Below are 28,000 nucleotides of genomic sequence, written 5' to 3'. Positions count from 1 at the left end.
CTGAGGAGCTCTCTCTCAGGCTCCCCAGTGTGCAGCTCCAAAAGTGAAAACATTAAGCCTTTCTTCCCACACCAAAAGCGCTAGGACAGAAAGCTGTCGCTTAGCGTCACCTACACATGGTGAACATTCGAACAGCCACATCAACATGGGGTCTGCATTTGTTTAGCCAGCTAATGCTCCTTCTGCATAATGCCAGTCTGGGGACCTCTCAGGCTCCCCATATAGAATCATAGAATAGTCAGGGTTGGAAAGGACCTTAAGATCATCCAGTTTCAACTCCCCTGCCATGGGCAGGGACACCCCACACTAAACCATGCCACCCAAGGCCTCATCCAACCTGGCCTTGAACACCGCCAAGGATGGAGCACTCACAGCCTCCCTGGGCAACCCATTCCAGTGCCTCACCACCCTCTCAGTAAGGAATTTCTTCCTTAGATCCAATCTAAACTTCCCCTATTTAAGTTTGAACCCGTTACCCCTTGTCCTGTCACTACAGTCCATCCCAAGCATCCTTGTAGGCCCCCTTCAGACACTGGAAGCTGCTATGAGGTCTCCATGAAGCCTTCTCTTCTCCAGGCTGAACAGCCCCAACTTTCTCAGCCTGTCTTCATACAGGAGGTGCTCCAGTCCCCTGATCATCCTCGTGGCCCTGCTCTGGACTTGTTCCAACAGTTCCATGTGTTTCTTATGCTGAGGATACCAGAACTGTACACAATGCTCCAAGTGAGGTCTCACGAGAGCAGAGTAGAGGGGCAGGATCACCTCCTTCGACCTGCTGGTCACGCTTCTCTTGATGCAGCCCAGGATACGGTTGCTTTCTGGGCTGCGAGCACACACTGAAGCTGGCTCATGTTCATTTTCCCATCGACCAACACCCCCAAGTCCTTTGCTGCAGGTCTGCTCTGAATCTCTTCTCTGCCCAACCTGTAGGTGTGCTTGGGATTGCTCCGACTCAGGTGTAGGACCTTGCACTTGGCATGGTTAAACTTCATAAGTTTGGCATCTGCCCATCTCACAAGCGTGTCAAGGTCCCTCTGGATGGCATCCCTTCCCTCCAGCGTATCAACCAAACCACACAGCTTGGTGTCATTGCCAAACTTCCTAAGGGCACGCTCAATCCCACTGTCCATGTCACTGACAAAGATGTTGAATAAGACTGGTCCCAACACCGATCCCTGAGGGACATCACTCATTACTGGTCTCCAGCTGGACACTGAGCCATTGACCACAACTCTTTGCATGCAGCCATCCAGCCAGTTCTTTATCCACCGAGTGGTCCACCCATCAAATTGATGTCTCTCCAATTTAGAGACAATGATGTCATGTGGGACAGTGTCAAATGCTTTGCACAAGTCCAGGTAGATGACGTCAACTCTCTGCCCCTGTCCATCACTTTCATAGCCCCATCATAGAAGGCCACCAAATTGGTCAGGCAGGATTTCCCCTTAGTGAAGCCATGCTGGCTGTCACCAACCTCCTCCTTGTTTTTCATGTGCCTTAGCATTCCTTCCAGGAGAATCTGCTCCAAGATTTTGCCAGGCACAGAGGTGAGACTGACTGGTCTGTAGTTCTCCTGGATCATCCATTTTCCCCTTCTCAAAAATGGGGGTTATATTTCCCTCTTTCCATTCATCGGGAACTTCACCTGACTGCCATGATTTTTCAAATATAATGGACAGTGGCTTAGCAACTTCATTGGCCAGCTCCTTCAGGACCTGTGGATGGATTTCGTCAGGTCCCATGGACTTGTGTATGTTTAGGTTTTTAAGCTCCAAAAGTGACTGCATCCAGCCACTGTTCCTTTACCGAAGGTGTTAGAACAGACAGCTGGTGCTGGGCATCAGCTACATGTGGTGAACACCAGAACAGCCCCACCAACATGGGTTTCTGCGCACAGGATCCGGGGGACATGTGAGCACCCCCAGGAAGTGGCAAGGCTTCAGGGAAAAGGGATAAAGTGAAGAATAAGCTCCCTGTGGCCGAGTTGATCCCACCGCCATGGTTCGGCTGTGGTGGTGCTATGCCGAGGGCCATAACGGCCACGTCTGGCGCGCAGGGAAGGAGAAGGAGCCCCTGGAGCAGCTTTACCGCGTGGGACCGCTGCTGGGGAGCGGCGGCTTCGGGTCCGTGTACTCGGGGGTCCGCCTGTCCGACAGCGCCCCGGTAAGTGGCGGGGCTGGCGCTGGGGCGGGGAGGCGGCGCGGCGGGGGCCAGCCCAGCCCAACGCTGCCCTTGGCTTGCAGGTGGCGATCAAACACGTGGCTCGGGACCGCATCTCCTCGTGGGGCGAGCTGGTGAGTGCGGGACCACCGGGACAGCGGGAGGGGAAAGCGGGAGTCACCGGAGAACGCGGTGCCACCGGGCGGGGAATGCCTGGTACCGATGGGTCCGAGCAGGGCGGCACCGGAGCATCCTCGGGGCAGGGCAGCACGGTACTGTTGTGGCCAGGCAGGAGGGCCCTGGAGCATCCCCTGGATGCCCGAGCCCTGGTAGGTCCAGCCAGGTAGATACCAGAGCTTTTCCTAGGTTGGGGGATGCTTGGTACTGGTGGGGCAGTGCAAGGCGGCACTACACCATCCCCAGAGCAGGGGGCACCAGACCCCTGGTGCAGCATCAGCCCAGCTGATAGCATCATGGTCCCCCGCAGCCCAACGGCACTCGAGTACCAATGGAGATAGCCATGCTGAAGAAGGTGGGCTCTGGCTGCAGCGCCATCATCCACCTCCTGGACTGGTTTGAGCTGCCTGACAGCTTCGTGCTGGTGCAGGAGCGTCCGGAGCCGTCGCAGGATCTGTTTGACTTCATCACAGAGCGGAGGTTCCTGCCTGAGGACCTGGCACGGGGGCTGTTCCTCCAGGTGCTGGAGGCTGTGCGACACTGCCACAGCTGCGGCGTCGTGCACCGAGACATCAAGGATGAGAACATCATCATCAACCTGTCCACTGGAGAGCTGAAGCTCATCGACTTTGGCTCCAGCACCTTCCTCAAGGACACGGCCTACACCGAATTTGACGGTGAGCCCAGAGCTGGGGGGATGCTCCCGGTCCCAGGCAGTGCAGGGCCCAGCCTGGCTGGGCAGCGGCAGTTCCCTGCGTTGCTGGAGGGGGAGTTCATTCTCCAGCAGCTGCCAAGTTGCTTTTTGGTGTGGGACCACCAGTGCAACCCCGCATCCCCAGGGATGCTGGGGCAGGGATCCGGGAGCAGGCAGCATCCTCCTGCTGAGCTGTGCCTGTATCCCGCAGGAACAGGTGTGTACAGTCTGCCAGAGTGGGTCCACTACCACGGCAGTCCAGCGGCCATCTGGTCACTGGGAGTGCTGTTTTATGACATGGTCTGCGGGGATGTCCCCTTTGAGTGCAACAAGGACATCATCGGCGGGGAGCTCTTCTTTCGGTGCCAGGTCTCTGTCAGTGGGTACCCGGCTTTGCAGCACAGGGGAGAACAGGGTTTGGGAGGTGGCTCCGGCCACACGAGCATCCCACTCTGAGAGCTGTGGAGGAGGCTGATCTGCCTTGGTCAGCTGGAGGAGGTGGCACATGTCCTGCTATCCTGCTCTCCTCAAGCACACATCATGGAGCAGGAGGTTTGGATGCGGCTCTGAGCACACCCAGCACCTCTTGAGCGCTGCGGACAGTGGCACAGGGTGGACAGGAGCCTCCTGCGACTCACGGCGGGTCCTGGTTCCCTCCCCAGAGTGCCAGCACCTCATCCGGTGGTGTTTATCCCTGCACGCTTCCGACAAACCATCCCTGGAAGACATTTTCAACCACACGTGGCTGCAAGCCCTTCAGCTGCCCCAGGAGACAGCCGACATCCACCTGCACAGCCTCATCCAGGAGCCTGGCAAGTGACAGCTCCAGGCGGCTCCTGGCCAGAAGCAGCAAAGAATCCCAGACTTGTCCTGGTGAGCACAGAACTGAGCAAGGATCATCAGATGGCACCTCGCACAGCTTGTCCTGGACCTCGTCTTCCAAGCACCAGTGGCCGCCATGCGGCCCGGCTGCCCTGGACTTTGTGTTGTTCTGTTTAGTTTGCTTTGTTTTGGTTTGTTCTGGTTTGTGTTCAGGGGGAGCTCAGGGTTTGGCTTTGTCCGGTTTGGGTTTCGGGGGGACTGGGGTAGAGTTTTGGGGTTGGCTGGTGTTTTAGGGAGGTTTGGGATCTTGGGCGATTTGGGCTTTTTTGGGGGTGGGTTTTATCAGGGAGCTGGGTTTGGGGGTTGGCTGTAGGTTTTGTGTTTCGTTTTTGTTGTCGTTGTTTTGTTTTCTCTGTTTTGTTTTGTTTCTGTTTTGTGTCTGGGTTTGGAGGCTCCCAAGGGTCTCCTGACCTGCTGAATTCAGGAACACAAGAGGCACAGGGACCTTCTTGTGAGAAAAGCTTCAACAGGGAAGAATTGATCGCAGGGGGCAGGTCCAGGGTGGTGCCTCTTCTCCTCTGTCCCCCTGCTCGAGTGCCTTCAGTTGCCATCTGGGCTGTGCTGGAGGAAATACTTGAATTTTCCTACTCTGGTGCTTTTCCGAGACTCGCCTTGGCCATACAGCTCCTTCCCAAGAAGGTCAGAGGACACGCAGGAGCCCAGCCGGGCGATGCCTCCTGTGCCTCCATCTCACGTGGATTTGTCTGGGGTTCCTTGCTTCTCTGTGCCCTCATGAATGCACAAACAATGCAAACCAACAGAGCTGTAAATATGGACAAAGTTAGAGAGGAGCAGAGTTTGTTGTACAGTTGTTAATAGCGATAAGATTTGGCCTTTTTTCTTGCTCCCGTTTTGGTTTTTAACTTATTTTCATGAATTTGTTGTTTTGTTTTGTTTTTAAAGAGTTCTAGCCGGTGGGCAAAGTTATTTATTTATTTATAATTCCCATGGGTTTCCAACCCGTGCCTTGCTCCTGCAGTTGCTGATCCCCTGGTTTTCCATTTGGGTCTTTCCTCCGTGTGTGTCCTGTGTCTGCCCCCAGGTCCGTGGTGTTCCTGTCAGCAGCCAGACGGGGGTGTGGAGCACCTGCCTGCCCCCAGCTCCCTGTGCCCATAGTTGTGGTCCCTGCCATTTCCCTGCCACGGGGAGGTTCTCAGCCTGGCACAGGGACTGCACACATGGACTGGAGGAAAGGAAACCTCGTTTCACCCGTTTCTCCCTGATGGGGAGTTCACTGCCCTTTGGTAGGAGAGGATAAGGACATCACTGGGCCTGAGAGTTCCTGGGAATATTTATGAGGAAAACCCCCCACTCTAATCATACAATCATAGAATCAACTGGGTTGGAGAAGACCTTTAAGTTCATCAAGTCCAACCATTTCCCATGACTGCCAAGGCCACCACTCAGTCACCAAGGGTTTACATGGTTTGTGAACACTTCAATTCACTGTTGAACACTTGATTCACTGTTTCCCCCAGCAGCAGTGTCCCTACAGCCAAGGGATGCCCGTGCCAGTGGTCTCCATCCCATGCTGCCCGATGAGGTGCCAGGGTTGCTGGCCACCCAGTATCAGAGTTTCTCCTCAGGGCATGAGAGGAACGGCATTGCCCCGGGCACTGGCAGGGCCCCACGTCAGTTTGTGGGGGTTTTCAGCTGAGGTTTGTCTTTTCCCAGTTTATCCCCGTTTATTCAGGGGTGACCACTTGTGCCTTACAGCTTGCCCACAATGGCGGCTCCTCGCTCACCCGGGTTGTCGCTATGAGAGGACATTCCGGCACCGCGGCTCGGCTGGCGACTGGAAACAACCCCAAATAGTGTCGAATCGCTGAGGGGACGGAGGCAGCCCCAGCTGCCGGCGGAGGCACCCGGCGGCCGCACCACTCAGCAGCGCGGCCCCCTCTCGCTGTACGCCTCCCGCCTCGCGCATGGCTCTGCCCACCGGCTCCCCCCAGCATTCCCCTCCTCTCCACCCTGCCCGATGGTTTCGCCCAGGTGGTTGCTGGGCGTGTCCCCCCTTCTCCCCCGCAGCCTGAATGGTCTTTCCCGTTCCCCAGGGCGAACGGGCGGTGTCAAACTCTTCCCGGGTGTTAACCCCCAGGGCGGTGTTTAACTCTTCCCGCCCTAACCTCTTCGTGGCTCCTCTGCCCCCTCCCTCTCCCAGGCACCACAGCCTCAGCGCCGCTTTCCATTCCCCTCAGTGCTAGTGGTTTGCTTCACTCTCCCTCCGCACGGGACAAGATGCTGTCCCCTCCTCCCTCCCTCCTTGATAGTCTCTCCCGCCTCACACAGCCTCTCTTCCAGCCCTGCAGACCCCGCCCCCTCAGAGACGTCACTCCCCCTTCCTCTCACGATTGGCAGCTCCGCAACGCCTTGCCCGAAGCGGCCAATGGCGGCGCTCTCTTCTCCCGGACCCAAGATGGCGCCGCCGGGAGCTGAGGGCGGGCGGCGCTGAGGCGGCCTGCGGGAGGCCGCCACCTTCGTGCTCTGCCGCTGCGCCGCGGGGCCGGCCGGCCGGTGGGCTCGCTCGCTCGCTGGCTGGCCGGCCGGGCCCGCCCCTCCCTTCCGCCATGGCGGCCGAGAGCGGCAGGCAGTTCTGGAAGCGGAGCGCCAAGCTGCCGGGCAGGTGAGCGCGGACACCCGGCCCGGCCGGTTCCGCCCCGGGAAGGGACGCAAGGGCCCAGCTGCGGGGCGTTGGATGGGGGAGCGAGAGAAGCCCCTCTGCCTTGGGAACTGGCTGTTAGGGGCTGTGTTACCCCCTGCAAGGGGGGGGTTACAGGAGTGTCACCCTGGTATGGGGCAGGGGAGTTGGCTGGGGGACCCCGACTTTCCCCCTGCAGCATGGACGATGCCAGCCCTACACACACACACACCCCCACACACACCCTCCCCTAGGCTATGGGGCAGAGTATTGCTGCTGGCAGAAGTCCCTCTGTACAGGGAACAAGGGTAGCTTCAGGATTGCCCCTCATGTATAGGGGGCTGTGGGGACTCCTGCGTGCACCCCCACCCCAGGGAAAGCAGGGGGGAGGGGATCAGGCCCTCGAAGGCCCCACATGAGGTGGCCTTGGGCCAGGTTGTACCTTCCTCATTTCCACAGGTATTGAAGGAATCACGCCCTTCCTGAAGCCCTTAGAGGTGTCACCTTGGGTGACAGCATCTCTGTCCCAAAAAAGTGCCTCTGCCAATGCACATGTCCCTGCCTTAACCTCTCCTTTGCAGTGTCACTCCTGGTCCACCTCTGCTCGGCACTGGGGACTGGGGGGCCTCTTTTCATGTGCCCCCTCCTGCTTCAGTTCCTTTGGCTGTGATGTTCTGCTTCCTGTCAAGGCACCTGCACTCTCCCGGAGATGGGAGAAACAAGTGAAATGGCTGATTCAGGTGGTGTTTTGGAAGAAGAGGCTGGTGGTGGTGAAGGAGATTCTCCCTACCATCTTAAAAGCAAGGCTGCCGTGGGGAGAGGGCATCCAGCCCTCTGGGGAGGCTTTCACAAGTGCTGTTCCCATCGAGTGCACCTCATGTTTTTCTCTCATTTGCCTTATCTGCACCCTGCCCTTCGCCTCCTGGTGTGTGGATGCAGTTTGAAATGCTTAGTTGGCTTTAAATCCTGCTGGGCAAGTTAAATTTCTCTTCCTGATGTGCTCTCATTTGGTTCTTTGCCACTGCACTGGCTGGCTCCCTCAGGTTGGTGGGACAATCCACGTTGGTGGCAAGCAAAGAGAAAGCAAGGAGCGCTATATGTTCCTCCTCTCCTGCTCATGGGGGACGAAAATGCTGTGCTCTTCCTGGGTTATTTGGCTTCCTGATTGCTCACATCCCTTACTCGAGGTCCCAGCTGTGTTTCCAGCTCATAGTCTTGGGCAGCAGCTCACTCCTGCAGTCAGTGACTTGGAGCTTTGGCTTGGAGAGCTCAAACCAGGTGAACCGGTCTGGGAGGCAGCTGGTCCTGCCTAGACAATAGACTGCAATGTCAGGTTTTTGGCAGAGTTCTCCCCTGCTCCTGGCTGGCTGCGTCACAGATATCCTGCTGTCCAGGAGCCTTCTTACCACCTCTAAATAAATGCCCTGTGCATTCCTGGGATGATTACTGACAGATTTTGGGCAACACAGCAGCCAAAGTTGGAGGTGGGACATGGTTGCATCCATAAGTGCTAGATATAAAGCTCCCTTTCTGTTTTATATGAGGTTTAAGAGATCTTCCCATACAGATTCTTGCCTTTCTTCTTTCTCTGCCCTGACAAGCAGGCAGAGGGAGGCTTTGTCAAGACTTGGAAACTGTGTTAACTTCCTTTTCCATGCCGCTTTCTGCATTTGGTCACTTGGTTGTATTTGCATTTAGTTGGTGCTTTTTCCCTGTAGATTTAGCATGGCAGAACCAGTAAATGTCCTTTTATGTTTTCGGTACTGTCCTGTAGTTTTTGCATTGGGAATTATCACCCCAGTAATTCTCTGGGGATGTGATGGCAGGTTGTTCTAGTGTGTTACTCTGTGTGATGGGTTGTTATTTCCTGCTCTTTAGAGAGGCAGGCGGCCTGGCTCCAGTGAGGGGTATTTAAATGCTGTTTTAAAAGGCGAGAAACAGACTTGGCTAGGAGTAAATCTGGTCTGTGTCTGAAGTGGCACTTGAGGTTTCACGGATGTGCTTTGTGCTGCAGTGTCAACAACCCACACCCTGTGATGATCTCCTTGTGAGTAGCATAACGCAGGTACCACAAGTGTTGTACCAGCACTGACCATATGGGTAAGAAGAAATGCCTGTCCCAGAGAGCTTCAAATGAGACAGGACAGAGGGCTCATCCACACAGCATCAGCTCCTGACCCAGTGGTGTGTGTGCTGAGAGGTAATGCCTGCCCTTATGAAAGCTTTCTATCCATGCACAAGTCTGGCAAAACCAACTTCAGACAGAGTAAAGCCTGGAGACAACAGATTCATCTAGCCAAGCAGCATCAGGGAAAACCAGGCAATAGTGAGTAAATGAGTTACCGAGCATCACTGGGTGATATCACTCCACTGCCTCGATGTTCTCAGTAGGTTGTGCTAATGTGGAGCTGTAGGATCTGCTGGGAGTCAGTTACAGGGATGTGAGCTGAAGGGGTGGGCTCGGGCATCGAGGATACCACAGACACCGCAGCACAAACTTGCTGTCTGGCATCTATCTTCACATGTGCTCATGTGTCTTAAAGACCTGTTGCACACTTCCTTTGCACTGCTCCTGTCCAGCCTGTTACACTCTCTGCACGGGTGAATCTGGCGGAGAACTGGCAGAGATGGGACAAACATGGGGAGAACCCACTTCATGCAGCAGTTCAAACTCATCAGTGCAGGATGGTGGTGTTCAGCCCTGCCTCTGTAGCCTGCTGGAAACCAGACTGTCCCCTTCAGCCCCTTGTGTGTGAACACAGACTGATGGGCTGTGCAATTAGATCAGCTCAGGGTGCTTTGTCTGGGGGAGCTTGCATTCAAGCTCTTCAAAATGAGCTGCCTGGGAGGTGGGACCCTCTCTGTAGCCGTTAGCCAGCAGATTGCTTCAGAGCGTGAGGAAGGAGTTTCTTCACCCAGAGCTGCTGCCACATCCCCTCCTCTGTCTCTAACACATATCACACATTTGGCTTGTGGAGCTCAAGGCTTTTGCACGTGAGTTGGAAGTGGTCACCTGTTGTCAGCACAGAGAGGAGCAGCACTATGGCTGCTGTCACAAGACAGTGCGAGATTGGAGCTGGCTATTGGACTAGACTGCTGATTCCTCTCCTGCAAGGAGCTGCCATGAATCACTGGGAAGCAGCACTGACATGGAGAGCTTGTTTTTCTTACTCCTGATAATCTGCTTGCTGTGCCCACCCACGGGGGTGCCTCTGCTTAATAGCTGTCCTGACTTCTGGATGCTAATTAGTCAGCAAACTTCTTCCTAGGCTTGATGGCTGGTGGGGAAACACAGTGAGCCTTTTTAGTGCTTCCAGCCACAGGGGGTGGCTGCTGCAGCAGAGAGCCCACCCCTCACTGGGCTTCACCACCAGGATCTCTCTGTGCTGTGGTTGTTTCCAGCCTCTGCCCATGATCTCTGTGTCTCTCCCCAGCCAGCTGGGCCTGTTTCTGCCACCCTTCTAGCATCAACTGGTTCCCGGTGTGCTTTCCAGCTGCGCCAGGCTGCTGTCCCCCTCCTGCATATCTGAGCTCTGCTTGTTTTACTGCTGGGCACCATCTGCACCTCCTGGAAACCAGGCCAGCTCTGTTAACCCAAGAGGAGTCTGTTCACTGTGTGCCAGCTCTGAATGGGCCCTTGTCTCTGCTGTGGGATGTGGGATTGTGCTGTGTACCAGGGATGGGGAGGACTTGTTTTCCAGAGATGGGGTGACTGGATAATTACCCAAATTGAATTGATAACTCAGGATCCCTGTCTCACATGCAGAGCTTGTAAAACTAGTGATGAACACTCCTCTACTAGCTCCTCTCCAAGGTGATGCTCCCCATGCAGTGCCTGCAGCCCTTGAGCTCCCTCCCACCAGTCCCACTCCACAGGGAGCAGAGCCGAGGGACTGGGATGTGGTGGCTCATTTCAGGCCACATAGGAAGTGGTTGATTAAGCTGGGATTTGGACCTATGTCAAACCATGTGCTGTACCAGATGCTGCTTCACCGTAGCGCTGGCTATGAGCCTGAGAGCCAGCATGGAGTTCAAACCCCTCAGGTGCATTGTGGAGGAGCACCAGTGTGCAACACCAGGGCTGGAGTCCTTCCCTGTCCTGCAGGGCTCAGAAGGGTGAATTCCCCATCCTAGAAATCCCCTTATTAGAAAGGAGAATGAACCTCAGCGTGTAGGGCAGCAGGACAGAGACACATGGTCACTCAGAGTGAACCAGCTGTGCGAAAAAGAGCAGATCACAAATCCCAGCTCAGGCTGCAGAGAGGCTGAGAGTTTAAACAAGACTTCTCTTTGCTGCTGCAGATAGCAAATCTTCAGCTGAATGTGACACTTTGGAGCTAAAGCTTTGGAAGTAGAAGCTGCTTTTGGTCTGTGTTCAGTTCCTGACAGCCAGCAAGAAGTGTAACCCCAGTCTGGGTTGGGGAGGTTATTCATGGCTTTTTGCACTGTCTTCTATTTCTGTCTTTCTTTCTTTGTTTTTTTCTCCTTCCTGCAGCATTCAACCTGTGTATGGAGCACAGCATCCTCCTCTGGATCCCCGTCTCACCAAGAAGTAAGTGCTTAGCTCCTGGAGATGCAGGCCACAAGACTGTGCAGGTTTTTGGCTCAGTCCTGCAGTAGGTGGATGTCTTCAGCCTCCCCTGACACTGTTGATACTCCAGCATAGAAGGACAGCAGTGCGGTGCGGCGCTGTGTTGAGCTCTAAAGAAGTTTGCAGGGAAAGCTTATCTGCTGACTCCCTTTATGTCCAGAAACCGAGCCACATCAAAGAAGACAGGCGTAGTTTTTAGCAGTGGTGTCTGAACCCTCTGCTCCCATTTGGAGACAGAAGAATTAAGGGAAGGGAGGGCGGTAAAGCTGCCTGGCTGCTGAGAGGCTGGAGAACCACAGCACGCCTCCCAGCAAGACAAGGCAGAGCTGATCTGAACTGCTTCCTCGTCCCTGTCTCGTGTTGGATAGTGGTGAAGGTTCCACCTTTCTGTGACGCTTCAGGCACTGGACTTTGACTCCTGTAGCTTAAGGATAAATGCAAAGGCTCCACCTGTGCTTGAGAAGGGAACCAGGCTGGTTGGTGTGCTGGGAGCAGTCGCAGCTGTATCAGGAGTGTCCACGGATGCAGACCAGTTTTGTCTGACCTGTGCCATGCCTCTCCCCAGGTTGCAAGTCCCTTTTTTGGGTGCTAATCTACCTGTTTTATGTAGGGTGGAGGAGGTGGAGCTACGGGAACTGTAGGTGTCTCCCCTTTGCCCTGCTGGGCTGGGAAGCCTGGCACCTCTCCAGCTGCCAGTTGTGGCCTCTGTGCCCTGCCATCGTGTCAGGTTCTGCTTCGTGGCAGTGGACAGCCCAGAGAGTCTTAACATATTCCTTGGGTTTGGGAGGAGGAACAGAGGAACTGGGAAAAGGGGCTGGCTGATTGAAGTGAGGGCATAGGGAAGGAAAGAAGATGGACTAATCTAACAGCGTGGCTCTGATAGTGGTTCTCTCTGGTTCCCAGTTTCATCAAAGACCGCTCCAAGGCCAATGCACTGCCTATGAAAAGCAAGAAGGCCTCCAGCTTCCATGAGTTTGCCCGCAATACCAGTGATGCCTGGGACATTGGTGATGATGAAGATGAGGACTTCTCATCTTCCTCTTCCTCTTTCCAAACTCTGAACTCTAGAGTGGCCAAGGCCACGGCAGCACAGGTACTGGAGAACCACAGCAAGCTGCGGGCAAAACCTGAGCGGGCCCAGTCTGCTCTTGGTGACATGCCCACCAACTGCAAGGTAATCAAGTCGAGCAGTGAGGCCCAGCTCTCCAGGACATCTGGTAAGAGCCATCTTCTGAACAGCTTACTGCTCCAGTGTTCTCCTAGTTCACTGCCAAACTCAGCTGCTTGCTGCTCCTCACGTGTTATGGGTGACAGGCTGTGGCCCAGCCCATAAGCTCAACAGGGGCTTTCACATCTTTGTAGCATCCTGTACTCCAAGGAGCCAATTTTGGAGGCCTTAATGCTTCAGTGTCCTCTGCTGCTCACTACCTGCATACAGGCATGTCTGTCCCAAAGCATCCTGTGTTCTGTGTGCTAAGGGATTTTGGAGATCTGTTAAATTCTTGCTCAGGGTCTGCTTCCTTGGTGGCCCAGCATGCCACCATAAAGGTAAAGGTCTGGGTGAGGTCCTGTTGACCCCAAGTCCGTCCAGGTTGGGCAGGGAGCTGGGCAGCATCAGCCCCTGCTCACTCTGCCGTCACACTGTGGCAGTAACTCAGCAGGTCCCTGCTGCCAGCAGGTGGCATTGGCAGCCCATCGCCTGCTCTCTATGCAAGCAACTAGCTTGATCATTATTTAGATCAGCGGTGGAGGTGGTTTCTGCTGAGACTGCCACAGCTCCTTCTGCCTGTCTCCTGTGTCATGCTTCCCATGTGAAGAGGAAAGTCTGATCCACTGGCAGCCAGGTGTCTGGGTGCAGGAGGAAGGAAGGGAAAGAGAAATGATGGAAGAGCCATAACAAATGCCTGTGAACCAGCTGATCCATCAGAGTGGGCCAATGATGCTCTGTTGGCTGGGGCTGGGTGAAATCTGCAATGGCAGGTCTCTGAGTGAGGTAGGCTTGAAGAGGTGCAGTCTCCTTCCCCACCTCACTGCAGCATCTGCTCCTTGCAGAGGAGGCCTGTGTGAGGACCCCCCTTCAGAAGCAGCAGTCCCTTCCCCTTCGGCCTGTCATTCCACTTGTTGCTCGAATCTCTGACCAAAATGCTTCGGGTGCTCCCCCCATGACAGTGAGGGAGAAAACCCGCCTGGAGAAGTTTCGGCAGCTCCTTTCCAGCCACAACACAGACCTGGGTGAGTGCGGCAAAATGGGGGTGCCTGTGGGTGAGAAGGGGGCTGCTGCCTGCTTCAGGTTGTAATCGGGTCTGCTCTGGGGTGGAAAAAAATTCTCTCTGCAGTTGCAACAAGTGGTGTGGAGGCATAAACTGCTCTTTTGGCAGATGGTAACATCCTCCGCCAGCTCCTTGTCTGTTCCCAGTCTTCCTTCATCTCGCAAATGATGGTTGGGATCACTGGGGGCTGTCGGGCTTTGCATGAGAACTGAGGTTCCATCTCATTGGAACCCCTGCAGCCACCAGGATGGCTGGAATCGTCTCTGCTCCCCTTGCTGCAGACCCACATCCCCAGCCATTGCTAATGTGGAGCCTTCCTGGAGGCTCAGTGTCACCAGAGCCTGCAGGAGCAGACTGGGCTTTCCTCTCCTTCTAGGTATAGTGGTGCCTGGACGTGCCTAGGATCTAATCCATTGCCACCACTGTCCGTTTGCAGATGAACTGAGAAAATGCAGCTGGCCTGGTGTGCCCAGAGAAGTCCGGCCTGTGACTTGGCGTCTCCTCTCAGTGAGTACTTGGAACTGTGATGCAGGAGGCTGGGGGAGTGTGCCAAGCCAGGGACATGTGCTTCGTGTGTCCTGTAACCACGTTTGCTCATGTTGTGTCTGTACCCAGCCTATGCAGGGTTTTTTTGGTAGAGGAGTATAATTGCTACATCATCTTTCAGCACAAAGCCTGTAGCGGTGCTAGGAATAGGTGGTTCACTCTGGTTTGGAAAGCTGAATTCCATGGCATTGGGTTGCTCCAGGGATCAGGGGCTGGGAGAGCCAAATCCCATGAAAGGTCTTTCCCCAGCTCCTGAGTCTCTGTGCCTGATGATTCCAGCTGACAGGCAGGATTTCAGGGGATGGTTTAAGGTGAGGGAAGAGGCTCTGCCCTAACACAAATTTTCCTGCCACAGGGTTATCTCCCCGCAAACATGGAGCGGCGAAAGCTGACTTTGCAGCGCAAGCGGGAGGAATACTTTGGCTTCATCCAGCAGTATTATGATTCCCGGAATGAGGAGCATCATCAAGACACCTACCGACAGGTACAAGACCTACCTACAACAATTAGAGACCTACCTCTGCCTGTTGCCTGACTTTCTGGCTTGGTTATATCCCTTTCCTCTCTCTTGCCACTGCTTGTCCATGCAATTGGGGTCATGCCAGGACTTCCTCTAGATGTAGCTATTAGGAGGGGAAAGGGCACCATGTTTCTATCCCTCTTCTTACAGGTATTAGTTTAACCCTTCCTTCAGTTGATCTAATAACTAGATTTTGGACCCCAGATCTAGTCACCTGCCCACACCTGAGCAGAGGAGATCAGAGATAAAACTGGACATGATTGTCATTGCAGCTGTAGCCCTCACTGTGCTTGTCAGCAGTCACTTGGGGGACACTGAGGAGTGGATTCCCCTCTGTTAGCCTGTGATGAGTTACTGTACCCATGGAAAGCATGGCTGGTGTGTGTAACCCACCTTCTCTTCCAGATCCACATCGATATTCCAAGGACCAACCCACTCATCCCCCTCTTCCAGCAGCCGCTTGTCCAGGAGGTAAGGGGAGAAAAGCTCCTGTCATACATTGGCTGTGGGGTGTGTGTGAGGGGAAACTTCCCTGGCTGACAGCTCCTGATGCAGATACCTGCTGAAACTGGTCTTGTCCCATGTTTCTGAAGGACATCAGACTTGGAGCTCAGGGTTATGAGATCAGCTCTTCTGTGGTGAAGTGTAGCCAAGAGTTGGTAGAAGACCTGAAGCTTTTGTTTTGAGACAAATTCTAGGGGTTTGAACCAGAACAGCAGATCAGTTCTGTTTTGCTATGAAACCTCTTCTGTGTGAAGCACTATGTGAGAGATCCAAGTAGGGATGGATTAGAGAGATGACTGGGAGGTGTAGTAGGCACATGTCCTCCTTGGAAACAAGCTCAGCATGTGTTTGTGGTATGTCAGAGCATGGTGTCCTGGGGCTGAGGCAGTCTGGAAGGTTGTTAAAGGGCGGCTGCTCTGGTGGAAACTCTCCCGATCTGTGATGTTTTGCTGGGAATACTGTGCTGATAACAGATAACAGCCTTAGCTTTCAACATCATGTTCAGCAAGGCATGCTGCTGTGCACAGGCAGCTCTGTCCTGTGGGTGGAAGGGTCTTAAACCACCTGGATCTTAAAAAGTTGGATCTACATTTCTTCAGCTGAGGCTTTGATGAGGAGCCTGGGCTGCCTTGTTCTGTGAAGTGTGGGCTGGCCTGTGTGGGGGAATCTGTGATCACACAGGAGGCTCTCCTAGGACTTGTATGCTTCTTATCTTACCCATGCTGCTGCAGAAAAGCCTGTCTGTGCATGATTTCTGCTCCCTGAGCTTAGCTATTACGCTTTTCTGCCTTTCCTTTGTGCACGGCTAATGCAGGTACCTGCTTTCCCTCATTCTTCCCTAGATCTTTGAAAGAATCCTGTTTATCTGGGCCATTCGACACCCAGCCAGCGGCTATGTACAGGGAATCAATGACCTGGTCACTCCTTTCTTTGTTGTGTTCCTCTCTGAGTATGTTGGTAAGTGACATACATTGCTTGAAGCATGTTGCTGCCTCTCCACAATGGTGTTTGAAAGGGTGTGAAGTGCTGGCATCAGAAAAGCTTGCCTTACTGAGGGGATGTGTTAATCCTTCAGTGCCTGTGCCAGGCTGGAGATACATCCTGACTTCTTACTGCCCAGTCGGATTGACTTCAGTTTGCTGAGGTCCACAGAAGTTGAAGTGCTGAGGGTAGATTTGCATCTGAATGTACTTAACATCTTTACAGCTTGGAGGAGAACCGAGGCCTTTTTAGGTTCTGAGAGAGTTTAGGCAAAGCCCTGATGATACAGAATTGGGGGAAGGGAGGGTCTTGCTCTCAAAGCTTGGTTTTGAGGTAGTTCTGGCTCTACGAGCACTGAGGGAAGTATAAAGAGACCCTGCTGAGAATGTAAAATAAACTATTGAAATGAAAGCTTCCTGGCCCGCGGTGCTGGTACAGGTGTGTTTCTCAAGCTGAGGCTTTCAGAAAGCAAATTGACTTCTCCCTGATGCTTTTGGCTTTCTTGACAGCCAGTTGCCTTTAGCTGGAGATCAGATCATTTCCACCCATAGTACTTTTATTCAGTCTCCAGCTGTAGCTGTGTTTTGGGCTTAACATTAATGCTGGGCCTCTGTAATCTCTGTGCCTAAAGGCTCTTAGTTTTCACTGTAAATAGAAGAAAAAAGGAAATTTATAGGACAGTATTAGTGACAGAGAAACCCTGTGGAACAAATATTTTTAAGGTCTTGTCCAAAGCTAGTTGAAGTCAGTGGAAGCCTTCCACTGCCTAGCTGAGGCTTTGTAAACCAGTACTGATGTGCCTCACCTGAGGAGCTTGCAAAGAGGTAAGCCAGCTTGGTTCTATTTTGGTAGCCAGTGTGGTCAGGATTGATCCCCAGGAAGTGCTGATGCTTTTCACAGCCTGAAGGACGAGGCACAAAATGTGGCCCTGCTATGAGCTGGGGTGGTGAGTACCCTTTCCTGGGAATTCCCTTTCCTGGGAGGTCAGGAGCCTGTTGAGTCAGGTCTGGGCAGGTTCCCTTTGAGTAGCTTCTACTGCAGCACTTAGGCTTGATGGAGGCTGGTTGCTCAGGATTGATTTATTGGGTTAGAAGCAGGGCTGTGCACAATGAGTTATCTCTGCAAGGAGGGAGCTAGTCTGAAGCATCAGAGCAGCCTGTAGGTACCTGGTGTGACTTCTTGCAGCCCTGTACTGTGCTGAGGCTCAACTCTCTGTATGTGGCTGCAGAGTTTATGTCGCATCAGCCTGGTCCACATCTTGCTGGTGGTGTGCTTCTCACCATCTTCCAGGGCTATTTTCACCCCTAGCCTGAAGTTTCCTCTCTGAATGTGGTCATCGTGCTTCCAGCTACCTCTGAAACTTGTGTTGGAGAAAAGAAAACGTGTGAGAAAAACTTGTTGAGTTGAACTTGGCCAAACAATATCATGCATCCCCTTTTGGCCCCAAAGCCTGGGACACAAAGCCAGCCTTCAGGTGACAAGCTGTCTTGGTGGCTCTCTGCTCTGGCTGTGTAGCAGTTGGAGTTTAAGGACGAGATGCCTTGAATGTACATGGGAAGGAACTGGCAGTGCTCAGTGCCATATAACCCCTTTTACAATAGGATTTAAGTCTCTGGCTTGGAGCTCTGGCTCTTCTCTACAGCTGCCTTTGCCGCCAGGCCCTAGAAGAGCTGGTGCCGTGCAGGTCTGGAGGCTCTCCTTGTTAGATCACTAATTCTCAGGATCCCTGGATCAGCCAAGTCTGTGCTGCATCCGAGTCCTTGCAGCGGGAGAGCCCAAAGAGGCCTTGCACACTTTGGTACCCTTGTGCAGCGTATGCCAGTGGACACCTCTCCTTTCTGGGGGAAGTCCCTTGTTTAAAGGAAATTCGGCTTGTATTCAAGCTGTATCCCTGGCACAATCAGGCAGCTACTTGAGGGCTCATACCCCTGTCATCTGAGGGTATTTCCACATTCAAAGGTGTATGTAGAGCTGGCCTGGAAAAGTTTTCCTTGAAAGCTGGCTCTGGGAAATTGACACCATCTTCACCCTCTGGTTTTGCTACCCCTGTTCTTGAGGCTGGGATTTTGTTAAATGGATCCACTGTGCTGGCTCCTCAGCTCACCTGCCCACCAGCTTCCCTGGATGTTTGTGTGGAGCTCTGAAGGGCTGTCCCTGCAGCAGCTGACTCAGCAGGAACATCACAGCCCTTTGGGGACCGTGGTGTGCAGGTATGAGTGAGCTGACAGGCAGAGGTGGAGTTCACAAGCTGTTGACTTTGGTTAGCTGCTCAGCACAAAGCCAGGCTGACACCCTGGTCTCCTGCTGTTCAGTCTAGTGTCTTCTCATAAAGCAGTCTCTGATATTGGGCTGGTTTCCATCTCCAATTTCTTTGTAGACTTCTAACCCATCATAGAATCAACCAGGTTGGAAAAGCCTTTTAAGCTCATGAAGTCCAGCCATTCCCTAGGACTGCCAAGGCCACCACTAACCCATGGCACTGAGGCCTCGTCTCCACAGTGTGTGAACACTTGCAGGGACAGTGACTGCAGCCCTGTGCTGGGCAGCCTCTTCCAATGCCTGAGCACCCTCTGGGGAAGGAATTGTTCCTCAACTCCATCTAAACTTCCCCTGGCCCAGGTTGAGGCAGTTTCTTCTTGTCCTGTCACTTGTTCCTTGGGGGCAGAGACCACCCCTTACCTCACTCTCTCCTTCTTTCAGGTAGTTGTAGAGAGTGATAAGGTCTCCCCTGAGCCTTCTCTCATGCTCCATCATCCCATACTTTGAGCAGGCATTGCATTTGCAGACAACAAATCCACTTTTCTGCAGATCAATTAAAATCTCTGCTTGGTGCTTATCAGCTGATCGATGTGTCTGGTTAATGGTGTGTCCATTATACATCAGTATACGATATTATGATGTTACAAGACCATGGCCTAAAACATACTCAAGAGGGTTTGTCTGGCTTCCCACCAAGGGCTTGAACATGTCCATAGGGAAAAGGTGGGTGCTTTGGGGAGGGGATGGTCTGTAGCTTTCCTGGCACCTTCAAGGAACAATTTGGCAGCTTCCTTTCACTGAAGCTGACATGAGTAAAAATCCATCAGTCAACAATAACCAAGCCAACACCCAGGCTCTTGTGTGCAGAGGGATTAAACAGCTTGCTCAGGGTAGTAGTTACAGCAGTCTGGCTTGGTATACGGCTGAGTCTTTGACTTGATGCCCCTTCCTCCTCACATCCATCTTCTGATGGGGAGGGTAAGGGTGGAAGCCTCTCTGGGTCCTGAAGGAGGTAGGTAAATGGACCAGTGGGTGAAGCATACTCGCAGGAAGCTATTTCTTCTGGCTGCCCTGTGATGCTTTGGGAACTGGATGACCCCGTTATTAGCCTGCGTTTCCCCAGCTTAACCAAAGGGATCCTGTTAGTATTGCTGTTCTCTTTCTGAGCAATGCCTTGAATCCAGTGTGTGTGCCCCTTCAACCAGCACCAACTAGGCTGAAGCAGGGAGGAGCAGCTCTTCCGCTGAGCTTCCAATCCCCGTGTCTGAACTCTGCCCCTTTTTCTGGTGCCAATTTGGACCAGTTGCTTTTCCTTTACTTGTGCCCAGTCTAGGTGCAAAACTTATGCTCCTTTAGGTGCTGGGTGGGCACCTGTGACTTCTGCCCCTTGGCAGATGGGATAGGTTTAATTGCAGTGTTTTAACCTTTCTCCCATCATGGCTCACCTTCTGCAATGCTCTACCTGCCTCCTGCACCAACACAGCTACTTGGCAGCAAGCATGGGTGCTTTGGGCCCCTGCCACCATCAGATCCATAGCTGGAGTGATTCCTCCTCTTAGTGATTGATGGCTTCTGCTTGTGCTGCCATGAGGAAGAGCTCGAGGGAGGTATCTCGGCTGCAGGAGCAGCTGAGTCTACTGTTCCTGCTCTCTGGATGGGATGGGTGCAGTGGTGCTGCTGGGCAGTCAGAGCCTGAGCAGCGAGGATGGAGAAGAGGCAGTCTGGCATCCGAGGAACTGGGGCAGGGTTGACACCCTGCCAGAGGAAACCATATGCTCCTTTTTCCAGGTGATCAGAGATGGCCCAGCAAGCACAGGGATGCTGAGCCCTCAGTCCTCCTTAAACTGCTCCCAGCTCATTTCCCACACCCCCTCGGAGTCACTCCCAGCAATCCGGGCTTGTGTTTACATTTCAAATGGCAGTGGCAGAGCTCAGAAATTAGTTCAGCAGCCCAAGGTAGTGCCACTGCTGGTTCTGTGCCCTCTCCCAGTGCTCTCTGTCTATCTCAATGTATGACACGACTTCCGTTGCTGATCCAAGGCCTTGTGTAAGGGATTGTTTCAGCTTTGGGATCTGTTTGGTGTTTCACCAAGCCTGTAGAAGGGGCAGCGCCATGGAAAGGACTGATCTTGCTCGCTCCTGGCTGGCTTTTGTAACTAAATCCTGACTGCAGTTAAACTAAGACTGTCTCCCTGTAAACAGGAGCGTAAGTGGAACCTGAGGGAAGGGAGGCCTTGTACCTGGGCATTACTACTCACACTGCAACTTACCGGCTTAGGCTGTAACACCAGCCTTGTTCTGAACTCCAGGTTTGCCCTGGATCTGTCCTTCACTGCGCATGGTGCAGACGTGCCCATTACTACACAGGGCTGGGAGCTGAGACTGGGTTTAACTGTTCCGCTTGTGTCTAGTCCTGCACTGAGCATGGGGAGTCAGTAAAGCTCCCTGAGGGCAAGCCAGGCACTGAGCACTGGTACCTCTTACCTGCTCCAGGTTATTCCTTGCCTGGCATTTGGAGCAGGGGCTCAAGTGGGATTGTGGTGTCCCTTCTCTTGTGTCTGCCCTGAGTCCTGATGAAATGTCACTTGCAGGAACTGTGCTTTCTCCAGCTGCCCTGAGGCACCCTGGGACACTGACTCCCTTTCAGTCCCTGCCAGAACCCTGTTGAGCAGCTCCCTCCTTTCCACAGGGCTACTTGAATGATGCCACTGAGCAGGTGTTTGTGTTGAGCCACACAGTCCAGCAGCCTTCCTGCAGTGAGTGTTGGTTCATGCTGGCACCTCCTATCCCTGTTTTGCTTTGACAATAGGGTGCTGGCAGAGTTGCTTCTCCTGCCCCTATATTGGTGCAAGCAGCAGGGTGTTCCCTGTCACCTAGGTAGTTCACCACATCCCCTTCTCCATCACGGTCCTCATGCCTGGAGCCGCATGGGGCTCATCCTGCGTGGCTGAGCCTCCCCCCTCAACCAGTCCTGGCTACTAGCATGTGGCCCTGTCGCCTTCCTTTGCCTGTCCATCCTCCTTTCTCTGTGAGGGCAGTTATCTAGGGAAGGATTTTTGCCTGCCTTTCTCATTACCTGGAATATTTGTGAGTCCCTGCAGAGAAGCTAGTAGAAGAGTGATAGCTTTGAACGATGACCTGCAGCTGTAGAAGAGCTTTGCTTATCTTTCAAGTTCAGGCTTGCTAGATTAATGCAGAGTTAAGCCTTTGCTTGTCCCTAAAGCTCCTGGTGGCATTTTGCGCTGGAGCTAAGCCCTGTCCCAGAGGAGGAGCAGTGCTGGAGTCACTGGCTCTGCACTTCCTGTCCTCCTGTGGGCAAGATCTGTTAGTGTGAGTTTTCACATCACTGCCCTAAGCCAAGAGTGTGGCCTGGCTCTAGCCCCAAGCCTTTTCCTCTTCCTCTCTTGCTCTTTTCCAAGGAAGTTCAAAGACACTTGTTAGGCTTTCTGAACCTCTGGATTTGGAAATGGGCCAGTTTAGTCCTGTCTTCTGTTGGTCTAATTTAGCACTGTGATAGGCACTCTTCTGAGGAGGAAAGGGAAGAGAGCTGCTGGGTCTGCCAAGCCAAGAGGGCCAGACCTGTGTCTCCTGAGTCTCCTCCCTATGTTTCCACTGGCTTTTACAGCCCCAGGTTAAGGTGAGCTTGACCTGGAGCAGGTGATAACTGCTCCAAACTCAGCTAGCATCACCACCATCCTACCCTTGAGGTTTCTGATCTCTCCCTTCCCCTTCTTGCAGGTTCATAAGCCCATATAAAAGCAGGGGCAGCCTTTTGCACTCTGTGAGTACCCTTTGGGAACAGAGCTGCCACTAACCCTTGTGCTTTCTGACCCCCGTTTCACTGGCTTTGGAAAACAAGCTTGCACAAATCACTGCTTCCCCTGCAGCAAGGTTCTTCTGTGCATGGAGCTGCTGTTTGCTGGATCTCTCTCATCATCTGGGTTTTAGGAGGAGAGGCTCTGTGAAGCTGAGCAGCCTCTCTGCTGCATGTCCCCACTGCCAGGCTTCAAGCTGAATTTAACTCGGAGTTGTTTTGCTCTCTAGGAAGATGTCTGTTCGCTTTTGGGACTTGCAACTGTGCCTCAGAGTCCTGCTCTCCCATAGAGGGTTCTGATGCTTTGGCAGCCCCTTTTTGGGTAACACTGTTGTGCTTCAGTCCTGGGATGATGCAGGTGAATCTGACTGGGTGTGGGAACTGAGCTGCCCCAGGTCACGGGCAGTGTTTCCCTCCCTGGTTTCTGGCTGCAGTGGGAGATTCATCTCTCCCACCTCTCCCTGTGGTGCTGGCAGAGACCTGCACCATCCTCATCCTCACATCCTGAGGTGGGATGTGGTCTGGCTAGAGGGGTCCCGTGTGCAGCTTTGTCCATGCACAGCCGCTGCCCCAGAGGGACAGTGACAGCAGCAGCACTGTGGGATCCCTCCCACAGCTCCCTGGAGAACTGGGCTGGTTTCGGATCATGGCCGCTGAGTCTTTTGAGGTCCTTCACCCTTTCACTTGGGTTGGAGAAATAGGTCAGTGCGCAGGTGCTGTGCTCTGGGCCAGGCAGGGAGCCTCACAGCTTGCCTTTGTCTTGATAAAGTCCCTCAGTGTGTCCTGTGAGCTGCCTGGTGTCCCCACCATCCTGACGCTCTTCCCTCTCTGTTCTGCAGAGGAGGATGTGGAGAACTTTGATGTAACGAACCTGTCACAGGATGTGTTACGGAGCATTGAAGCTGATAGCTTCTGGTGCATGAGCAAGCTGCTGGATGGGATTCAGGTGAGCTCTGGGGCCCTGGGGAGGGTCTCTCCCTTTGATGTGGCGAGTGCTCTGTATGTGCCAGCATTAGGAAGATTTTGCTATTTCACTGAGCTAAATCTGTGGGTAAAATCCTGTGCCTCTCGAACCAGCACTGTCCTGACTAGGGATTCACAGCGGCAGATGATCCTGGTGCTCAAGAGTTGTGTCTCCTTGGCTCATGGTGCTCTTGGCTCCCTGTGGAGCTGCGGATGTGGTTTGGGTCATTTCTAGCTGTTGTTAGAGCTGCTGCTTCTGACTCCTGGCCTCTCCCCACAGGATAACTACACCTTTGCTCAGCCAGGGATCCAAAAGAAAGTCAAAGCCCTGGAGGAGCTAGTGAGCCGGATTGATGGTAGGTGACAAGGGCATCTGAGCAGGTTGTCACAACAGTGGGAGGGGCCTCCTTTGCAAGTAGCACCCTCAGGGCAGGGGAAGACTCTTGCCTACAACAGTATAGAAGCAGAGCAGGATAGGGTCAGCCAGGAACCTCCTGGGACAGGGTTTTGCTGCCCAGGGTGAGGAGTGGAGGTGTTTTGGAGAACAGGGTCTCATCCTGAAAGCCAGTGTGTTGGGGGCAGTGCTGTGGTCCCCAGGTGTGTAAGTGAAATGTGCTCTTTCAGAGCAGGTACATAATCACTTCAGGAAGTACGAGGTCGAATACCTGCAGTTTGCCTTTCGCTGGATGAACAACCTGCTGATGAGGGAGCTGCCTCTTCGCTGCACCATCCGCCTCTGGGACACCTACCAGGTACACAGGCTCCTGCTGCCTTCCCTGCTTGGCTGGTCATTCCAGGACTGATTCTGTGTGCACGGTGGGATGGAAGTCATCTGGTAACTGGGGAGATCATGGAATCGTGGAATAGTTAGGGTTGTACAGGACCTTAAGATCATCCAGTTCCAACCCCCTGCAATGGGAAGGGACGCCTCATTTTAAACCATGTTGCCCAAGGCTCCGTCCAACCTGGCCTTGAACACTGCTAGGGATGGAGCATTTACCACTTCTTTGGGCAGCCTGTTTCAGTGTCTCACCACACTCACACTAAAGAACTTCTTCCTTAGATCCAACTTGAACTTCCCCTTTTTGAGTTTGAACCCATCACCCCTTGTCCTATCACTACAGTCCCTGATGAAGAGCCCCTCTCCAGCATCCTTGTAGCCCCCTTCAGACACTGGAAGCTGCTCTGAGGTCTCCACGCAGCTTCTCTTCTCCAGGCTGAACAGCCCCAATGTTCTCAGCCTGGCTCCATACAGGAGGTGCTTCAGCCCCTGATCATCCTTGTGGCCTCCTCTGGACTTGCTCCAGCAGCTCCGTGTCCTTATGTTGAGGACACCAGAACTGCACAAAGTGCTGCAAGTGGGGTCTTGCGAGAGCAGAACAGAGGGATGTGACGAAGGAAGCAAAGCAGCATGGCCCTGGGACATTGATAGCCAGTTAGGTGATAGGTGGCCCAGCAGAACATGTGTGTCCAGGGAAGTCATGACACAGAGCTTTGCTGTTCACAGTCAGAGCCAGAAGGATTCTCACATTTCCACCTGTACGTCTGCGCTGCCTTCTTGATCAAGTGGCGAAAGGAGATCCTAGATGAGGAAGATTTCCAAGTAAGACCTTGGGGCTGGGGATAATTCCCTGGTGGTGAGGGGAGGGAATTGCTCTGGTTGGGAGCCCAAGGTGGATGGAATCAGCCATCATCTCGGAGCTGTCTCCAAGATCATTCTGTCTCAGGATCCTTGCCTAAAAGTAACTACTGAGCTCAGGGCTCAGGACAGGACTGAGCTGTTGGAGAGTTCAGACATCAAATATCAGCTCTGATCATGGTAAGTCCCTTTATATTTGCCTTCTGGTGTTCAGCTATGGAAGCATCCTTTATCTCAAGGGATTTTGGGGTATCTGAAGTGTTCCACTGATTGGTATCTGGACATGAGCATATCTTACTGCTGTCTGTGAGCAAGTTATTGATTGCTGCTGCCCTGAGCCTGCTCTGGATCTATACTCTGCCTTCAGCCTCCCCAAACTAAGCACCTTCCCTTCTTTCAGGGCCTTCTGATGTTGTTACAAAACCTGCCCACGATACACTGGGGTAATGAAGAGATTGGACTCCTGCTCGCTGAAGCCTACAGACTCAAGTACATGTTTGCAGATGCCCCCAATCATTACCGCCGATAGGTGCCAGGACTTGACTCCCTCCTTTTCCCCATGTCCAGCCCTCGTCCTGGCCCGATCTGATCACTGTGGCATTTCTGTCATCCAAGTCCTCGGACACTCCGGCCAGGAGCTGCTCCTCGCTGTACAAAGCTCACATTGACTCTTGTCTTAACTCTTAAGGTGTGCCTGTCTGCCACTCCATGCGCCTGGATGTGCCACTCCAATGACCGTCAGTATTCCATGCCAAGCCAGGGAGAGAGGCGTGAAAGGGCTGTGAGAGGACACTGGGGGGGCAGCTTCACAGATAAACTGAGCCGAGGACAAAGCCCTCCTGTCCTCTCCACCCCTTACCCTGGGCTGGGACCACTTCGGCTTCTCTGCCTCGTGTTAACCTGTCACCATGTGCGCTGCCATATCTGCTCCCTTCTCTCTTCTGCCACTGGTCGCTCCAGCTCCCAGATGAAAAATGCCTTATCAGAGACCTGCCTGGCTGGAAAATCCTTCCCCTGAGGGCAGCAGGGCAAGAAGCTTCTCTCAGGGCCTGGCTTCACTCCAAGGGTCTGGACACCCCAAGCACTTTGTGGGTTCACGAGAGAGCCCCTTGCACCTGCTCTGTGTCCTCCTCATCCTCTTCACCTCCCTCTCCCCCCAGGCAGTGGGGTGAGCATGGCCCAGGACGGGGGGAGCTCCATCACGTCCAATGATGCATGTCAGCTTCACAGGATTTCCCGTGACTGATGTGCTGTTGGTACAGCCCTGCTGGCATGGCAGGAGGCGGGGGGGCTGGAAGGGGAGCAGCATCTCCCACTCCCCCCTTGCAAAGCCCCTGCTCCTCTGAGACATTCTGTGTATATTGTGTTCTTGTGTATATGGGTTAAAGATGTACAATATACGTCTTATGTTTGTAGCAGATCATGATTTTATATTTATAACATGCACTCCTTGTTCTCCCCATCCTCTCCATGCCTGGAAGGGGGCCTGGTTACAGCATCGTAGGGCTTTGGACCCCTCCAGACGTGGGGGAGGGAGCATTTTGGACCCACAGCGTGTGTTTGCAGTGTTGGACTTGCCAGGAAGAGCTGCGATGGAAACATGGATCTCAAGGCTTCCCTCCAAAGAGGATTTGGGTGCTTAAAGGAGACGGGAAGCAGGTTAGAGCCATGTCCAGGAAAAAGGGTATCCCGGCTTGTCTGCTGCTGGCTCCGAGAGGCCAGTGGAACTCTCTGGGGAGGAACAATCCGGGATCCAGCACTGGCTGCCCCAGCGTTCCCTGGCCCTATGGATGTGTCCTCCAGGGCTTCTCCCTGCAATGACCAGGCTGCCCTCACCACCATCTGCTCTTACAGTTGTGGGTGTTTTAACCAGCTGTGTTCTTCCTGCTGGCCACATCCTGATCAAGGGCTGGGGATGGATCCGGGCCATGTGGGCTGTCACCAGGGCACAGAGCGTCCCTGTCCCTCTGCATTCCATTGCTGTTCCCAGTGGGAAGAGGCAGCGGGGCTGCAAGGCCAGGGTTGAGCATGTGAAAGGCAGAGCCTTGTTGCCAATAAAACTCCAAATAGTGTCTCAAGAAATTGCTTTCCCAACCTGGAGTTGTTCTTTGCAGGCTTTTAGTTGGGAGTTTTGCAGGTGCCTTTTGTTGCTTTGTCCATGGGACAGACCTGGTGAGCTGCGGTGAGACACAACAAAGGGAGAGAAGAGATAACTCACCCAAACCCAGCAACAGCTCCGGGCTTGGGGCAGGTGTTTGTGGTGGGGTTGGGAGCCATGTTTGAGGGGCCTCAGGTGTGGTTGTGCCTCAGTTTCCTCACCTGTAAAGCAAGGTAGGGGGTTCTCAGCTGTGGAAAGTGCTGGTTTGTCAGGGCAGGGATTGGCCTTTCCAAGAGCTCCAAAACGGGCCTGAGACAGCCCCAAGCCACCCGATCCGTGCCCCAGCCTCTGCAGTCAGTCTCCGAACTGCTTCGTTTGTGTTTCAGCTTATTTACCTTGGTGGGATTTATTGGGATGTATTGGCCTGGTGCCACCCAGTAAGGGGCTGGGGGTGATGCCAATGACACCACCCAAAAACTTGCACCGAGACACCCCCCCTCCACCCCCTCCTCACTCCCCTCCCATCTCCCCTCTTTCAGGCCTGGGGGATGAGGCTGATGCTGCAGCTGAAAGATGCCATTGTCATGGAAACCTTGGAGCTGCAGAGCTACTTGGGAAGTCACCATTTCGTTTTTTAAAGAGGAAAAGATGGGGTGGGAGGGGGAAGCTGTTTTATTAAAGTGCAGTAATTCTAACCCAAAATGCCAGCAGGGAGGTCTCTGGGCAGTAGTCCATGGAAGCTGTTTCCCGGTGCTTTCCTCTGGAGAACAGCTGCCCAACATCCCTCTTGTTGATGAATCCTCCTTGGTTTTGCAGCAGGTAGAAATGGTAGAAAGTAAATTGAAGAATTCCCCTTTAATACCTTGCCCATCCCCTGCTGCTCGCCCTGAGCCAAGGGTCCTGGTGGTGCAGCACCACCTGCAGCAATACCAGCCTGTGCAGGAGGAAAAAATGCATCTTTGGGAAGAGGCGAGGCAGGAGCCCTGCTGAGAAACCCCAGGTCCACCAGGGCATCACCAGGAGATGGGATTGAAGCCCCATATTCCCAATTCCCATCCCTCTAGGGGCTCTCAGCCAGCCCCAGGCCAGAGGGCTCCCATCTTCCACCACCCAATGCTGTCACCCGTTGCACACGGAGCAAACACTTTCTGGAGATGCTCCTTCCATGTGTCCCTTCCCTAACATTGCTCTTTCCACCTGGAACTGGGACGACTGGGATGAACAGAGCCCGCCATGGTGAGTGATGTCCTTGACCTCAGTTCAA

The 28,000-nt window shown here is 53.6% G+C and overlaps 2 protein-coding genes across 3 annotated transcripts; both read left to right on the top strand.

Moving 5' to 3' along the window:
• Positions 1-1,998: 1,998 nt before the first annotated feature.
• LOC308229228 (serine/threonine-protein kinase pim-1-like) lies at positions 1,999-4,169 on the top strand (the record flags this gene model as incomplete). The annotated part of the gene is made up of 5 exons (XM_080633125.1): positions 1,999-2,163; positions 2,244-2,294; positions 2,648-3,014; positions 3,243-3,410; positions 3,694-4,169. 5 exons carry the CDS (start codon positions 1,999-2,001, stop codon positions 3,849-3,851), a joined length of 909 nt encoding a protein of 302 aa, XP_080489251.1. The 3' UTR covers positions 3,852-4,169.
• A 2,161-nt stretch (positions 4,170-6,330) lies between these two features.
• TBC1D22B (TBC1 domain family member 22B) lies at positions 6,331-26,056 on the top strand. 2 transcript variants are annotated; one of them, XM_080633196.1, is made up of 13 exons: positions 6,331-6,536; positions 11,047-11,103; positions 12,046-12,359; positions 13,195-13,374; positions 13,849-13,919; positions 14,314-14,442; positions 14,884-14,949; positions 15,825-15,939; positions 22,876-22,982; positions 23,280-23,355; positions 23,624-23,751; positions 24,507-24,602; positions 25,039-26,056. In XM_080633196.1, the coding sequence occupies exons 1-13, from the start codon at positions 6,481-6,483 to the stop codon at positions 25,165-25,167; spliced, it is 1,524 nt and encodes a 507-aa protein (XP_080489322.1). In that variant the 5' UTR covers positions 6,331-6,480; the 3' UTR covers positions 25,168-26,056. The 2 variants fall into 2 exon arrangements, with proteins under 2 accessions (XP_080489322.1, XP_080489323.1); XM_080633197.1 differs by lacking the exon at positions 6,331-6,536 and adding an exon at positions 6,548-8,751.
• Positions 26,057-28,000: the final 1,944 nt, after the last annotated feature.

This window comes from Psittacula echo (assembly GCF_963264785.1).
Source record: "Psittacula echo genome assembly, chromosome: 22".
Taxonomy (NCBI): domain Eukaryota; kingdom Metazoa; phylum Chordata; class Aves; order Psittaciformes; family Psittacidae; genus Psittacula; species Psittacula echo.
Note: the sequence above shows the minus strand (reverse complement) of the source record. Positions and strands in the feature narration are given on the sequence as shown.